The sequence below is a fragment of the Spinacia oleracea genome, chromosome 3 (genome assembly GCF_020520425.1).
Source record: "Spinacia oleracea cultivar Varoflay chromosome 3, BTI_SOV_V1, whole genome shotgun sequence".
Classification (NCBI taxonomy): domain Eukaryota; kingdom Viridiplantae; phylum Streptophyta; class Magnoliopsida; order Caryophyllales; family Amaranthaceae; genus Spinacia; species Spinacia oleracea.
The window spans coordinates 32,032,823-32,050,386 of NC_079489.1; the positions used below are offsets into that span (position 1 = coordinate 32,032,823).

A 17,564-nucleotide genomic window follows, 5' to 3' on the forward strand; every position below is an offset into this window, starting at 1 on the left:
CACAACTTTTCCACTCACAATTAGTACTTCCTCCGTCCCGGAATACTTGACCTGTTTTCCTTATCGGGTCGTCCCTTAATACTTGAACTGTTTCTAAATATGGAAATATTCTAACAATATTATATTATTTCTCACTCAACCCCTATTAACCCACCTACCCCCTACTCCATACAAAAAATAATTAAAAATTCAACCCCTACTCTCCCCCAACCCCACCTCTTAACACATTTCCCACTAACTACATTAAAATAATACCCCACTATCAACTAGTACCTATTAAATTAAATAAGTCAATTCAAGTACCTTAAACTCTGTGCCGGTCAAACCGCGTCGAGTATTCCGAGACGGAGGGAGTACTTTAGAATTAATTTACAGTCGCTTAAATTACATTGTTGAAGTAATTTATAGACACTTATTTTCTCATTTATTACCATCACCATCACATGTATGCTCATTAAAATTCCTTAATGGCCTTTCACAAGTAAGCATAAAGATTTTTGGAGAACAAAAATAGTACTCCTGTGTATTTAAATACTCCCGTAGGAGATATATACTTGACCGATCACGGGTATTAAGGAATTAATTTACAACCTATTAAGGAATAATAGTTGAATGAAATAAAATAATAAAGCAAGTGGGGTTGAAGTAAATATTTTAATCAAATAAAATAAATGGGGACCATTAATTTTGGAGAGGTGTGGGGTTTATAAAATTAATTGTTTAATATGATAGTGGATTATAGGATAAGTTAGATATATAATTTAATTAGATAGTGGGGTTGAAAATGTACTAAAAATGACAAGTGTACCTCCTATTTAAATATGACCGGAAATAATAAGTGTATCTCTTATATAAATAGGGTGAGAGTACAACACTACTCTAATAAAGAACTTTGAAAGTTTTAAATAAACAAAAATGTCTTGGAGTGACTGCGAATTTGCAATGGAATCCTGTCTCGTCCGTGGTAGCTCTCTCTACGCCACTAAGTTAATAAAGAAATAAAATAAAGAAATAAATAAATTATAAACGCTCTTTTATACACTCAAACAAGCAACGAAATAAAAGGCAAATTACTCTACCTAATTTACATTTTTTAGGTAGAAAAGTCTATCTAATTTCACCAATTAATTATCAAAATCTTAAAAAAAATAAAAAGTATCAAATCATGCCAGCTGAATCAGGCAATCCTTGCCAATGATCATGCCTATCAACTTCTCTTGATACCAAAACACGATTATGTTCTCTTTCCTTGATAGGCTTAGACTGATTATTAACAATAAATGCTCGGCAAACTGGGCAATTACAATGAGTAGAAAGCCATTTATCAATACAACTCCTATGAAACAAATGCTTGCAAGAATTGAGTTGTCGAAGCTCATCCCCTTGTATAAAAACAGCTAAACAAATCGGACATTCTTCATCTTTCCCTAGCTTCGAGTTCACATCGATAACTAACTCTATGTTGTTCTTATCCTTGTCACTTGTGCTCTCACCTTCTTCTTGCTCCACCACTTTGTTCGTTTGATCAAAGTTGTCGATGTCGGCGGGGGACCCACGTCGGCCACAAAGGAACCCAAAAAGGTTTAGTGGGCAGTTGGTGATGAAGAAGAAACTGTATAGAACGGTGGGAATGATGATCATTATTAGTAGCATAACTATGAGGCTTACGGATGACATCATTTTTCTTTCTAGGAGATGGAAATTAATGCTTAAATGGTAAACAAAATGAATTTCGAGAAATTTTTGGGAAGAAGTTTTGGGGAAGAAGTTTTGGGGGTTGTGGTTGTGGTTGTGGTTGTGGTTGTGGATGGGTGGAACTTCTATGACTGAGCAAACCAATTAGTTTAGTGAATCAATAATTGAGGGGATTGCCATTTTGATGATGACAATTGCCGCATTAAGACAAAAGAGTATAAGAAGAGGTGATTATGTTGTTTTCTATCGGCTTTCCATTTGGCATAATAGCGATTGTGGCCCCGTTTAGTTCACCTTTTTATTTCTCCAATCTCATCTGATTTAAACTGATATGATCTTAACTTATTTTTTTTATCTAATCTTATCTTAACTTTTTTATTGATCTGATCTGATTTTTCATAATTAAGATTTTTAAAAAAGCTACAATTATTTATATTAAATGATTTACATGTAAAATAATATTTATTCAAATTTATAATATTGTTATTATAAATTACATATTATTCATTTGACTTTAGTCATTATTTAACTATTCCATATATTAGATAGACTTGGACATGATCGGGATAGATCGGTTCTGATTTGGAAATAATCTGGACAAATCGGTTTATGTGTTGGGCATGATCTGAACACACCGGTTCTGATATGGACACAATGGTTTTAACTTGGACATTATTTGGACATACCGATATGATCAGGATGTATAGGTTCTGATCTGGACATGAGCTGCACGTACCGGTTCTGATATGGACATAATGATTCTGATCTAGACATGATATGTACATATCAGTTATGATCTGGACATGATATGATCACACCGACTCTGATATGGACATATCGGTTCAGAGCTAGACATGATATGTACATATCGGTTCTAGCTAATGAAACGACAACAACATCCTTGAGATCAGTTTCCTGGCTTTCGTCCTTCTTCCTGAAAGCCTATCATAATAAGACCGTGAGCTAAGATATTGCAGTTTTGCAGCTATATAATAATCCAACCAAAAATAATATCTCAACTTTACCAATTCAACAATATGGAAATTGAAGGAACACCACCAATCAATGCTTCTCTTGCCCCCAGCAACAACACCAGAGTAAAACCTAAACGACCATCAATGGTAAATTTAACCAAGGAAAAAAAAACTGTAGCACAAATTAAGCTCTGAACTCCTATATATGACAATATGCCATTCATTTTTTTTACGAATGATATATTCTAATTATGGTGCAATTCGAATATGTGCCTCCTGTTTTATCATTGTTTACAAAGCATTCTAAATTTCGCATTCGTTACTTTTAAAGCAAATGATTAAGAATTCAAATTCAGAAGATGAATTGGAACTCAAACCACTTACATATTTTGCCAACAACTTGAACCCTTGTTGATCTCACTAACCACCTAAACATTACACTGAATTGGTTAGTTGCAAGGCCTAAATCCTTGTGTTCTAAATTTATGTATACATTATTAATACCAGCATAGGTTTGGACCAAGAAAATAAAGATGACTAACACAAGAACTAACAGGATCATGACACTAAATAAAGTAATACTGTCACCAATGCCTTTGTGCCTTTGTCATCAACCGATGATCAGACAGATACAAGGGAGGCTCTTACTGGTTTTCTTTGAAAGAAGATATTATCCAATCTGCAGCCGCTATTTAAATGTCTGATTCCATGTAGGGAGAAAGATAAATAGTCTCTACAGATTGATTCTAACTTGGACATATAGGTTCTGATCAGACATGATATGTACAGTCAGTTATGATCTGGACATGATCTGATCATACATATTTGTTCTGGACATATCGGTTCAGATTTAGACATATCGATTCTGATCTTAACATGATCTGCACAAATCGGTTCTGATCTGGACATGATCAGTACATATCAGTTTTGATCTGGACATGAAAACAATAATCACCATACTTAGATTGAATCATGAACTAAAAAATAGTGACAATTTCCGTTCAGTATCACTATCACTTCTCATTTTTGGTTTTTTATTTAGGAAGTCATATGATTTAGATTGAATCATGAACTATAAAATAATCATACTTATAGTAATCATGCTACTTCTGAAAATTGGCTACAAAAAATTGATAACTACTTTTTGTGGTTTTCATATTTTGGTTTTTAGTTTTGTAAAAACTAGAAAACTGAAAACAAAAAGCGACACAGAACGGACCACGAAGCAGGAAAAAACTCTCATATGTTGTTTGTTATCGTTTTTGATTCGAAAACTAAAATGAAAACTAGAAAAAGTAGTCTCTGGTTTTTTGTTGTTAGTTTTCAGAATCAACATGATCTCCAACCAGATTAACCTAAATGGAAAGGATTTTTTTTGGGAGAAAAAACCTTTTAAAGTCCAAAAACTGTGAGAAAGGACCTTATAAAAAAATTGTTGTGAGATAGGACCTAAATTGGTATTTTTGTTGTAAGATGGGACCTTTACGCATTTTTAACTCCAATTTTCCGGCGTTGACTAGCACGTGCGGGTCACATGTTCAAAAAAAAAATTGTCATAACGGACCTTTTAAAGTCCAAAAATTGTGAGAAAATACCTTATAAAAATGTTGTAAGATAGGACCTAAAATGATTTTTTTTGTTGTAAGATAGGACCTTTATCCATTTTTCGACCTTTGACTCCGATTTTTCGGCGTTGACCAGCGCATGCCGGTCACGTGTTCATTTAAAAAAGCTTTTTTTTTTTCTTATTTTCCCCTCCATTTCCCTCCAACTCTCTAACAAACCTAAACACCTAAAAAAAATCCTTTGTTCTTCAACAATCTATGTCTTCCCTCTCATCTTCTTCTCCTTCAACCCTTGCATCAAATTTTGCATCAAACTTTTAAAAAAATATTCGATGCTTCCCATTACCATTTGTGCACATTCGAACAAGCTAAGAGGAAAAACCCCAATTATTTCAAAGCAGAGGTGTATGTTCTATTTATGGCCCAACACGAAAACCTGGTTTCTCTGTTGGTATATTGTGTATATGATGGTCTTCGGCTACTAATATACTACTATATGCAAAATGAAAGCCTTGACTACTGGTTACCTGAGAACCTTAATGACTCATCTCAACATGATCAGCCACTGCGGTTGAAAATAGCTTTTGGAGCAGGTAGAGTGTTGGCTTACATACACAAAATATGTGAACCACACGTTTTGCACCGTGATATAAAGTCGAGCAACATTCTCCTCGATGAAAACTTTGAAGCAAATGCTTCTAATTTTGGATTATCCAAACTTATTCTCCCTTATGAAACTCATGTTACACTCGAGCTTGTTGAAACACTGGGGTACATTCCACCAAAGTATGGGCAGGTTTGGGTGGCCAAGCTAAGGGGAAACATATACAGTTTTAGGATACTTTTAAAGAAAGTAAATAAATAAATAAATAAATAAATAAATAAGAGGAACCCTAAATTTCACGTACCTCAAAATGGACGAATTGTTGGGAAAAAATTGGGGCATTTTCTCTTACCTTGTTCGAATGTGCACAATGGTGATAGGAAGCAACAATTTTTCTTGTAAAGGTTTGATGCAAGGGTTGAAGAAGAAAACGAGGAGAGGGAAGACAGAGAATGTCGAAGAACATAGGGTTTTTGTTTTTTTAGATATTTAGGTTTGTCGGAGTATTGGAGGGAAAATGAGAAAAGAAAAAGCATTTTTTATTAAACATGTGATCAACAAGCGCTGGTCAATGTCGGAAAACTATAGTCAAAGGTCGGAAATGGGTAAAGTGTAATGTTATGATACATATGACATTACATAGATCATGCGGAAACAACCATTAACCCAGGAAACATATTATTTACACATAATCATTTAGCATAGTTTAGATGCATACTCTTTGTTGCGTGCCTTCCCTAGCTGCGCCCGAACCGAACAAGAACAAGTCTTTTAGGACTCCAAGTGTCGTCCCTCCGTAGAAAGTCCACAGCACGTCCGGATCCGCCTTAAGATTGACCAACTAGAATCGCCCTTAAGGTACTCAGAAAATTCGGCACTTTTGGGGCAAGATGGGTGTTTGAATTTTCTCTCAAAAAACTCACTTTTGAATACTTTGAAACTTGTGTATAAATTATGACCCCTAGGCCTTTATTTATAGAGTTATGGAAAAGGAATCGTAATCCTAGTAGGATTCGAATTAATTGGAATTAGAATTCTACATGAATTCTACTTAATCAATTTATCCAATAGGAATAGACATTTAATCATACACTGACTCTTGCAGATTCAGGAATCTCGCATGAGCTCAAACTCACACACACACGGCAGCCACAAGGGCTGCCCACGCATGCGAGCAGCAGCCCACGCAGCGCGGCCCACGCATGCGTGGCCTTGTGCGCGCTGGGCTGTGGCGTGCGTGCTTGCTGGGCGATGGCCTGGCTTCGTGCTGGGCCTTCGTCCGGCAGGCCTCGTCCGATGCTAATTCGTACGATACGCTTCCGATTAAAATTCCATTTCCGGAATCTATTTCCGATACGAACAATATTCAATATTTCCGATTCCGGAATTAATTTCCGTTTCGAACAAATATTTAATATTTCCGTTTCCGGAATTATTTTCCGATTCCGGTAATATTTCCGATTCTGACAATATTTCCGTTTCCGGCAATATTTCCGATTCTGGTAATATTTCCATTTCCAACAATATTTTCCGATACGTACCATGTTTCCGTTTCCGGCAACATCTACGACTTGGATAATATTCATGTTTCCGATACGATCCATATTTCCGTTTCCGGCAATATCATCGTTTCCGGAGTATTCATTTCTTGCCTGTGACGATCTTAGCTCCCACTGAAACCAAGATCCGTCGGTTCCGAATATTCATAGATGGAGTATTTAATGCCATTAAATACTTGATCCGTTTACGTACTATTTGTGTGACCCTACGGGTTCAGTCAAGAGTAAGCTGTGGATTAATATCATTAATTCCACTTGAACTGAAGCGGCCTCTAGCTAGGCATTCAGCTCACTTGATCTCACTGAATTATTAACTTGTTAATTAATACTGAACCGCATTTATTAGACTTAACATAGAATGCATACTTGGACCAAGGGCATTATTTCCTTCAGTCTCCCACTTGTCCTTAGGGACAAGTGTGCATTTCCTAATTCCTTTGTCGCTCGATGCTTGCTCTTGAACATAAGGTAAGAGTTGTCATCCTTATTATGTCCAGAGGTGTTCCTCGGTTTCAGAGTTCAACTGATCAAATAAACAGATAATCATAGCCTATGATTCATCCGAGCACGGCCATGCATTTCACAGTTTCTAGCTCTCCGAGTGGCCTTGTACAACTTTTAAGCATCTCATCCCGATTTATGGGAGGACAATCCCAATCTTGCGATCTTGAGATTAGACTTCGTTTGATAGGTGATTACCTGAGCGTTGCCTTTATAGCCTCCTTTTACGGTGCGACGGTTGGTCAACGTCAAAGCAACCAGTTCTCAAACAAGTAATCTCAAATCACTCAGGTATTGAGGATTTAGTGTCTAATAATTTAATGAAATTTACTTATGACAGACTTTCATCTCTTACAGTAAAGTTTCATAGGTCTTGTCCGATACTAGTCTTCCCAAAGTAAGTATCTATGCAAATGATTATGACATTGCCATGTCCACATAGTTCAAGAAACAGAACTACTAGTCATCTTGCATTCTAATCGTCTAACGTTTTCTATGCGTCCAATTTTATAGAAAACTCCGACTAGGGACCATTTTCAACCTTTGACATTCAAGTTCACTTGATAGACATTTCTTAGTCACAGGACTGGTCCTGACAGTCTATCTTGAATATATCGTCAAGTTGAAGGGACTCATCATTTAATAAACCACAAATTAAATGGAAAAATGAATTCCTTTCATTTATTGTGAATGATTAACCAATAATGTTTTACAAAGATTTAAACTCTAAAACTTTAAAACATTAAACAGAGACATCAAAGCCATTCTCCAATATGCTTGATTCCCATAGCTGCAGTGTGCGAGTTGTGCTTCGCTTGCGGCAGAGGTTTAGTTAATGGATCTGATATGTTGTCATCAGTTCCAATTTTGCTTATCTCGACTTCTTTTCTTTCAACGAACTCTCGTAGAAGGTGAAATCTACGAAGTACATGCTTGACTCTCTGGTGGTGTCTAGGCTCTTTTGCCTGTGCAATAGCTCCGTTATTATCACAATACAGGGCTATTGGTCCTTTAATGGAGGGGACTACACCAAGTTCTCCTATGAACTTCCTTAGCCATATAGCTTCCTTTGCTGCTTCATGTGCAGCAATGTACTCCGCTTCAGTTGTAGAATCCGCAATGGTGCTTTGCTTAGCACTTTTCCAGCTTACTGCTCCTCCGTTGAGGCAGAAGACAAACCCAGACTGTGATCTGAAATCATCTTTGTCGGTTTGGAAACTTGCGTCCGTATAGCCTTTAACAATTAATTCATCATCTCCACCATAGACCAGGAAGTCATCTTTGTGCCTTTTCAGGTACTTCAGAATATTCTTGGCAGCAGTCCAATGCGCCTCTCCTGGGTCTGACTGGTATCTGCTCGTAGCACTGAGTGCGTACGCAACATCCGGGCGTGTACATATCATAGCATACATTATTGAACCAATCAATGATGCATATGGAATCCCATTCATTCGTCTACGCTCATCAAGTGTTTTTGGGCACTGAGTCTTGCTTAGAGTCATTCCATGAGACATGGGTAGGTAGCCTCGCTTGGAGTCCGCCATCTTGAACCTATCAAGCACCTTATTGATATAAGTGCTTTGACTAAGTCCAATCATCTTTTTAGATCTATCTCTGTAAATCTTGATGCCCAATATGTACTGTGCTTCTCCTAGATCCTTCATCGAAAAACATTTCCCAAGCCAAATCTTGACAGAGTTCAACATAGGAATGTCATTTCCGATAAGCAATATGTCGTCGACATATAATACTAGGAAAGCAATTTTGCTCCCACTGACCTTCTTGTATACACAAGATTCGTCCGCGTTCTTGATGAAACCAAAGTCACTGACTGCTTCATCAAAACGTATATTCCAGCTCCTGGATGCCTGCTTCAATCCGTAGATTGACTTCTTTAGCTTGCATACCTTTTTAGCATTCTTTGGATCCTCAAAACCTTCAGGCTGTGTCATAAACACAGTTTCTGTTAAAACGCCGTTTAAGAAAGCAGTTTTGACATCCATCTGCCATATTTCGTAATCGTAATATGCAGCGATTGCTAACATTATTCGAATAGACTTTAGCATTGCAACTGGTGAAAAGGTTTCATCGTAATCCACACCGTGGACTTGCCTGTAACCTTTTGCAACCAATCTAGCTTTGAAAACTTCAAGTTTCCCATCCTTGTCCTTTTTCAGTTTGAAAACCCATTTGCTTCCAATGGCTTGGTAGCCATCTGGCAAATCGACCAAATCCCATACTTGGTTTTCAGACATGGAGTCTAATTCAGATTGCATGGCTTCTTGCCATTGCTTGGAGCTAGGGCTCGTCATAGCTTGCTTGTAAGTCGCAGGTTCATCACTTTCAAGTAATAGAACGTCATAGCTCTCGTTCGTCAAAATACCTAAGTACCTTTCCGGTTGAGATCTATATCTTTGCGATCTACGCGGGGTAACATTTCTAGATTGACCATGATTCTCACCAGATTCTTCTAAAGATCTCTGAGTTTCATCCTGAATGTCATCTTGAGCATTCTCTAGAGTTTGTTGTTCGACTCGAATTTCTTCGAGGTCTACTTTTCTCCCACTTGTCATTTTGGAAATGTGATCCTTCTCCAAAAAGACACCATCTCGAGCAACAAACACTTTGTTCTCAGATGTATTGTAGAAGTAATACCCCTTTGTTTCCTTTGGATAGCCCACAAGGATACATTTGTCAGATTTTGGATGAAGTTTGTCTGAAATTAATCGTTTGACGTAAACTTCACATCCCCAAATCTTAAGAAAAGACACATTTGGAGGCTTTCCAAACCATAATTCGTATGGAGTCTTTTCGACAGCTTTAGACGGAGCTCTATTTATAGTGAGTGCAGCTGTATTTAGTGCATGTCCCCAAAATTCTAATGGAAGTTCGGCCTGACCCATCATTGACCTGACCATGTCTAGCAAGGTTCTGTTCCTCCGTTCTGACACACCGTTCCATTGTGGTGTTCCAGGAGGAGTCAATTCTGATAGAATTCCACATTCTTTCAGATGGTCATCAAATTCATAGCTCAGATATTCACCGCCTCTATCAGACCGCAGTGCCTTGATCTTCTTGCCTAATTGATTCTCTACTTCACTCTGAAATTCCTTGAATTTGTCAAAGGATTCAGACTTATGCTTCATTAGGTAGACATAACCATACCTACTGAAGTCATCAGTGAAAGTGATAAAGTAGCTGAAACCACCTCTAGCATTTGTACTCATTGGTCCACATACATCTGTATGGATTAAACCCAATAGTTCATTTGCTCTTTCTCCAACTTTAGAGAAAGGTTGCTTTGTCATTTTGCCAAGTAAACATGATTCGCATTTACCATAATCCTCTAAGTCAAATGATTCTAGAATTCCTTCCCTTTGAAGTCTTTCTAAGCGTTTCAAGTTTATATGGCCTAATCGACAATGCCACAGATAGGTGAGATCTAAATCATCCTTTTTGGCCTTTTTGGTATTTATGTTATATACTTGTTTGTCGTGATCTAATAAATAAAGTCCATTGACTAATCTAGCAGATCCATAAAACATCTCTTTAAAATAAAACGAACAACTATTGTCTTTTATTATAAAGGAAAATCCCTTAGCATCTAAGCAAGAAACTGAAATGATGTTTTTAGTAAGACTTGGAACATGGAAACATTCTTCCAGTTCCAAAACTAGCCCGGAGGGCAACGACAAATAGTATGTTCCTACAGCTAATGCAGCAATCCGTGCTCCATTTCCCACTCGTAGGTCGACTTCACCCTTGCTTAACTTTCTACTTCTTCTTAGTCCCTGTGGATTGGAACATAAGTGTGAGCCACAACCTGTATCTAATACCCAAGAAGTTGAATTAGCAAGTATACAGTCTATAACGAAAATACCTGAAGATGGAACGACTGTTCCGTTCTTCTGATCTTCCTTTAGCTTTGGACATTCTCTTTTGTAATGGCCTATTCCATCACAATAAAGACAGCTTGATGTGGACTTGTCCTGCTTTGATTTAGCATTGCCCTTGGACTTTCCACCTTTCTTGAATGGTCTCTTTCTAGCCTTGAGTAAATCCTTGGCTTCACAGTCCAGTACTATTTCAGCCTTTCTGACAAGGTGAATAAATTCTGCAACTGTTTCTTCTCTTGGTTCACTTAGGTATTGTTGCTTGAAGCGACCAAACCCACTGTGTAGTGAATTGAGCAAGACAGAGACTGCCATCCTTTCGCTTATTGGTGTTCCTAGTAGACTTAGGCGATCAAAATATGAACACATAAGATCCACATGGAACCTCAGTGGGACGCCTACCCTCTGTTTAGTGCGAAGGAGCTGAACATGTGTTTCTTGGACCTCCATCCTATAACACCTGTTGGGAGAACTAACCTTTAGTCCAGACATTGATTCAATCAACTCATGGACGTTCAGGTCCCTGTCCTCCGTACTTCCACGACAGATATCCCTCAGATTCTTGATGAGCGTAAAAGGTTCATAGGCTACAAACCTTCTAGCCCAATCATCAGGGATATTGTTCAGCATGAGACTCATAACCTTTTTGAGATCCGCATCCCAGGCGTAAAATCTCTCAGGGGTCATGTCTCTGGCATAGTAGCTTGGCATGGGATGTGATAGTACATACTCAAGTCCATTGAGTTTGACTATTTCAACTAGCTTAGCTTCCCATTCAAGAAAATTTGTCAGGTTCAGCTTGACCATAAGCTCAGAACCCATGATGATGTTTTGATTGTTGTTTGCCATATTAAAACTACAATTGAAAAGAATAAACAAATAAATAACCATTCACAGTTTCTCTTAATAAACTTAAATTCTAGCATACATGCATAATTCAATGTTTATTAAGCATTTTATTCAAGTTATGTGTTCCGGCAGGTGTGAATAAAATGATTCCAAGATCCTAAAATCATTGAAGAACTAAGCACAGTTTGTCGACTTAATCCTAGAACATCTTAGGTAAGCAAAAGCCTTTTGCTAATAGTCTAGAAACTATTCTTGGTTGATAGGTACGTCTAAGAACTTATTAGGTAAACCTATCGAATTTGCCACGACATAAAAGGACTCCTTACTTATATCGTTGAGTTTCACCAAAACTAACATGTACTCACAATTATTTGTGTACCTTGCCCCTTTAGGACCAATAAGTAACACCTCGCTGAGCGAAAACTATTACTAGATTGATGTAAAGGATATCCAAGCAAGTGTATATTTTGGCATGGCACCTTTTAACTCAATTTTTAAGTTTGGAACTTAAGGCTCTTACTATGTTGGTTAGATTTTAAGTGAACTAAAATCCTTAATCATGCAACATAATCAAGCTTTTGATCTCATGCATTTTAAGACATATTTAAAGCAATAAATAACTTAAAACATGCATAAGATATTTGTGATCTAGTATGGCCCGACTTCATCTTGAAGCTTTGACTTCAAAGTCCGTCTTGAAAATCTCCGTGGGAGGCACCATTTTCTTCAAATAGGATAAGTTATAACTAATTACAACTATTTGATGGTACGCAGACCATATTTGAATTGAAAAACAACTTTGGTACTTTAGACCAATTACATTCAAATTAATGGTACGCAGACCATATTTTCTATCCTATTTGGGCCATACTAGTCACTTCATAACCTGCAAAACAGTACATATACAATATATACCATTCACCCATTCATTATCATGAATGGCCCACATAGCTGGTTAGTTAAACACATTATGCATCACGTAAACATTTGCAGCAATTAATCAAGGGCACCAATAATCTACCAATTATTCAGTCCTTATTAATTCTAATCGAGTTGTTTTAACCTTAAGGATTTGTAGACCTAATCAAGAGTTTATGACTAAAAGCACTCCCACTCAAACCAATAAATTCATATGCTTTACTAATTTTAAACATAAAATTGTATTTCTAGTCTAACCGGAAACATACAAATTTAATTAAAATTTAAAGCTCATATAAATTTATAATTGAATCCAAAAATTTAATTTTAATTTCAGTCACATTTAAATTAATTTATGATTTTAATTTTAGTAAAATAATTAGAATAAATGCCATTTATTATAATTATAATATTCAAAATTAAAATCCAAGAAATTAATTCAAATTATTAATTTTAAAATCAATTAAAAATTACGTGAACTGAAATTTTCAAATTAAACATTCAAAACGATCTAATCGTAACGCAAACACCCTACGCGTTGCACGCCCATGGGCTGTACGCACACAGCCATTGCTGGCCATGTGCGCGCAGCCCATGCGCTCGTTGCATAGCTGCTGCTGTCCCATACGCAAGCCTCCGCACAGCGCCCACCGCACGCGAGCTATCGCTCGCAGCGCGCGCGCGTTACCGCGCTCGCTGGTGCGCGCGAGCCATCGCTCGCTGGGGCGCTGCATCGCTCGCTGGCGCGCGAGATCGCGCGCTGGCGCGCGAGATCGCTCGCTGGTGCGCGCGAGTGATGCTGGGCGCAGCGCTCGTGGCACGCGAGCTTGCGCTCGCTGCGCACGAGGCTGCGCGCTGTTGTGCGAGGCAGCGCGCGCTGTGGCGCAGCTCGCTTGCTGCCCACACGCGACTGCCTTGGCTCGCCCCTCGCCCATGCCCATCCGTTCATTGCTCGTGGCACACGACACAAGGCAGGGCTGCTGCCTTGTGCTCGTGCACTACGCCCTTGCTCATTGCATTCGTGCCGCACGGGCGACGAGCTCCCTTGCTCGTCGTCGCATGCCCGCATTATACAACACCCCTTAAGGGTAACACGAAGCGTCCATTGCTTCGTGCGTGCAAGTTATTTGAACGAATCGCATAAAATTTAAAATTTATATTTAAAATTAATGACAAATTAATAAATAATATTAATTTCATAATTTTAGGGCGAAAAATCGAAAATTTATTATCCAATTGATTTCCGATTGATATGGATTCAAGTCTAGGTCATAAAAATTTAAAATTTATCGTAAATTTACAATTTTTATGGTGGTTTTTAATCATAGGTTTCTAATTAAATTACAATTAATTATGAAAATCAAATTAATTCTAAATTATTCTAATTTTCAACAAATTAATCATAATTACAAATTAGATTGCATAATTAACAAGACTAGGCATTCAAACTTGTTAAACATATGCAATAGGTCAATCAAAAATTCAAGATTTATCAACAAGAATCGCAAATATTTAATTTAACATCTTAAATTTACGAAATTTTGCATTCGAAAAACTAAAACCTTCGAAAAGTCATAGTTAGGCTTCGAATTTGAGAATTCTGGGTTCGGCAGAAAAATACTATTTTTGTCAAAATTTTAGAATGCCTTTTACATGCGGAATTGACACAAAAATCACTCAATTCGGATGAGTAATGAAGAAACTGCCGAAAAACTGCGTACGTATAATTAAATAAACGCAATTTGCAACTAATTAACAATTACGAAAATTAATCACCCCTTTTAATTCTTGCAAATTTGTAATATTTAACCATGTTCATGCAATTTAGATTATGAAAATAATAAGGGGCTCGTGATACCACTGTAATGTTATGATACATATGACATTACATAGATCATGCGGAAACAACCATTAACCCAGGAAACATATTATTTACACATAATCATTTAGCATAGTTTAGATGCATACTCTTTGTTGCGTGCCTTCCCTAGCTGCGCCCGAACCGAACAAGAACAAGTCTTTTAGGACTCCAAGTGTCGTCCCTCCGTAGAAAGTCCACAGCACGTCCGGATCCGCCTTAAGATTGACCAACTAGAATCGCCCTTAAGGTACTCAGAAAATTCGGCACTTTTGGGGCAAGATGGGTGTTTGAATTTTCTCTCAAAAAACTCACTTTTGAATACTTTGAAACTTGTGTATAAATTATGACCCCTAGGCCTTTATTTATAGAGTTATGGAAAAGGAATCGTAATCCTAGTAGGATGCGAATTAATTGGAATTAGAATTCTACATGAATTCTACTTAATCAATTTATCCAATAGGAATAGACATTTAATCATACACTGACTCTTGCAGATTCAGGAATCTCGCATGAGCTCAAACTCACACACACACGGCAGCCACAAGGGCTGCCCACGCATGCGAGCAGCAGCCCACGCAGCGCGGCCCACGCATGCGTGGCCTTGTGCGCGCTGGGCTGTGGCGTGCGTGCTTGCTGGGCGATGGCCTGGCTTCGTGCTGGGCCTTCGTCCGGCAGGCCTCGTCCGATGCTAATTCGTACGATACGCTTCCGATTAAAATTCCATTTCCGGAATCTATTTCCGATACGAACAATATTCAATATTTCCGATTCCGGAATTAATTTCCGTTTCGAACAAATATTTAATATTTCCGTTTCCGGAATTATTTTCCGATTCCGGTAATATTTCCGATTCTGACAATATTTCCGTTTCCGGCAATATTTCCGATTCTGGTAATATTTCCATTTCCAACAATATTTTCCGATACGTACCATGTTTCCGTTTCCGGCAACATCTACGACTTGGATAATATTCATGTTTCCGATACGATCCATATTTCCGTTTCCGGCAATATCATCGTTTCCGGAGTATTCATTTCTTGCCTGTGACGATCTTAGCTCCCACTGAAACCAAGATCCGTCGGTTCCGAATATTCATAGATGGAGTATTTAATGCCATTAAATACTTGATCCGTTTACGTACTATTTGTGTGACCCTACGGGTTCAGTCAAGAGTAAGCTGTGGATTAATATCATTAATTCCACTTGAACTGAAGCGGCCTCTAGCTAGGCATTCAGCTCACTTGATCTCACTGAATTATTAACTTGTTAATTAATACTGAACCGCATTTATTAGACTTAACATAGAATGCATACTTGGACCAAGGGCATTATTTCCTTCATAAAGGTCCTATCTTACAACAAAAATAAATAAATTAGGTCCTATCTTACAACAATTTTTTTATAAGGTCCTTTCTCACAATTCTTGGACTTTAAAAGGTCCTTTATGACAAAAATATTTTGAACATGTAACCTGCACCAGGCACCACTAGTCAACGTAGGAAAATTAGAGTCAAAGGTCGAAAAATGCGTAAAGGTCTTATCTTACAACAAAAAAAAAACCATTTTAGGTCCTATTTCACAACAATGTTTTATAAGGTTTTTTCTTACAATTTCATTAAAAAGGTCATTTCTGACAAAAGATTCACATGAATATTCACTGAATTTGAAAACTTATTCCTCCTAGAATCATCATTTTTCCATGGAAATTAAATATGTCATAATAGAATCATAGTGTGAGACACCCTCCATAAAAGAAACATTATCCCCTTTAATGTTTGTCCGTTACGTGATACCTACATAGAAACAATCAACCATTTGTTTCTTCAATGCCCAACTACACGTAAAGTTTGGGATCTTCATTTAACAAAGAAATGGATAGATTTTTCTTTTGCCACCCCTGATTTCTTCGAGACAATTTATTTCTTTAAAAAATTCTCCACCACGCTCCAAAATTTCTCTTCACCGTTAGGGGTCTTTGTAAAGAAAGAAATGATATGTTTTTTAATCACATTGATTTAACGGATTTTTCATGAAATGCCCCTGAGGTTTGAAAGAATGCACCAAATACCCTCGCGTCTTTTGAATCACATAATATACCCCTATTTTTGCCTAAGTTTGCACCAAATACCCCTAAGCCGACCTTCCGTTAGTCCTCCGTTAAGTCATGTTTATAATTCACATAATTCCCCTATTTATAAACTTATTGAACAATATACACCTATTTGTAAACTAAGTTGTACCAAATAACCAAACTGCTTTAATTTTAAACTTCAGAATTCACCCGGTGTGTTCATTGCTGCTATAAATCGAAAGAATGAAGTAATGAAGCTATGAGGGCGTGGGGTTTTTCATCTTTATGTAAGCAAACCACAAATCACCCCTCTTATATAAATTAGTTAAACTATACACACTTTTTTTTAACACAAAATGAGCTTAATATATATTAATAATCAGGGCGTAAGCCCAATGTTACGATTACAACAAAATATACTTATACACAAAAACATTACATCCCAAAACCCAGAAGCACCAAACAACCCGAAGACAGACCATTACTCCAACATCCACGTTGTTGGTATGAACCATCCCCTGTCATTACTCTCTGTTCGTATTTTTGTAGCTGCTACTGGACCATAGACTCCTGCTATCGTTACCGAAGTTGAACCCACATAGAGTTGAGTTCACTAGATTCTCTGAAACCGCAACTGTAGATCTTCTTTCATCATCAATATTTGTTGCATTGTTGTTCACCTCTGTGCTGCACTCTTGGTCAAACCGTAATCAACAAACTTGGTCAATCAATTACAGTTTAGCTAGACTTGTTGACCAACATCACAAGTTGAAGGTGTCACTGCCACCCCTCGAGGAAGCATAATCGGAGCCATCATCAGAATCTGAATTACACCTCCAGAGCTAGAAACAAGATGCAATACAATTATACCATTTGCGCAGTAATTATACAACATGCTACAATTACGAAAAAAAAGTAATTTCAATAAAAAAAAATCAGTCGCAATCCAGCAACAAACCTACCTAAAACTGCCTGTAATTTTCAAAATGAAGTAGCAACATCCTATACAGCCAAATCAACTTATTCCATCCCATAATTGAAATATTGTAAATGTGAACTTACTGCGCAATACAT

General features: G+C 37.5%; 2 protein-coding genes across 2 annotated transcripts; one reads left to right on the forward strand and one right to left on the reverse strand.

The window, feature by feature from the left end:
* Window positions 1–999: 999 nt before the first annotated feature.
* LOC110798430 (RING-H2 finger protein ATL33-like) lies at window positions 1,000–2,049 on the reverse strand. Its single transcript, XM_022003606.2, has one exon. It carries the CDS (start codon window positions 1,678–1,680, stop codon window positions 1,159–1,161), a length of 522 nt encoding a protein of 173 aa, XP_021859298.1. The 5' UTR covers window positions 1,681–2,049; the 3' UTR covers window positions 1,000–1,158.
* A 2,603-nt stretch (window positions 2,050–4,652) lies between these two features.
* Window positions 4,653–17,294, forward strand: LOC130469610 (tyrosine-sulfated glycopeptide receptor 1-like). The gene is made up of 2 exons (XM_056838999.1): window positions 4,653–5,030; window positions 17,040–17,294. Exons 1-2 carry the CDS (start codon window positions 4,653–4,655, stop codon window positions 17,292–17,294), a joined length of 633 nt encoding a protein of 210 aa, XP_056694977.1.
* The last annotated feature ends 270 nt before the right edge of the window (window positions 17,295–17,564 follow it).

What these genes read in the sequence shown, in the direction of transcription:
- LOC110798430 (XM_022003606.2), bottom strand. Translation starts at nt 1,680, where the DNA reads ATGATGTCATCCGTAAGCCTCATAGTTATGCTACTAATAATGATCATC.
- LOC130469610 (XM_056838999.1), top strand. Translation starts at nt 4,653, where the DNA reads ATGGCCCAACACGAAAACCTGGTTTCTCTGTTGGTATATTGTGTATAT. An exon ending in TTCCACCAAAGTATGGGCAG is followed by an intron (nt 5,031 to 17,039) that starts GTTTGGGTGGCC and finishes GTATTTTTGTAG; the next exon opens with CTGCTACTGGACCATAGACT.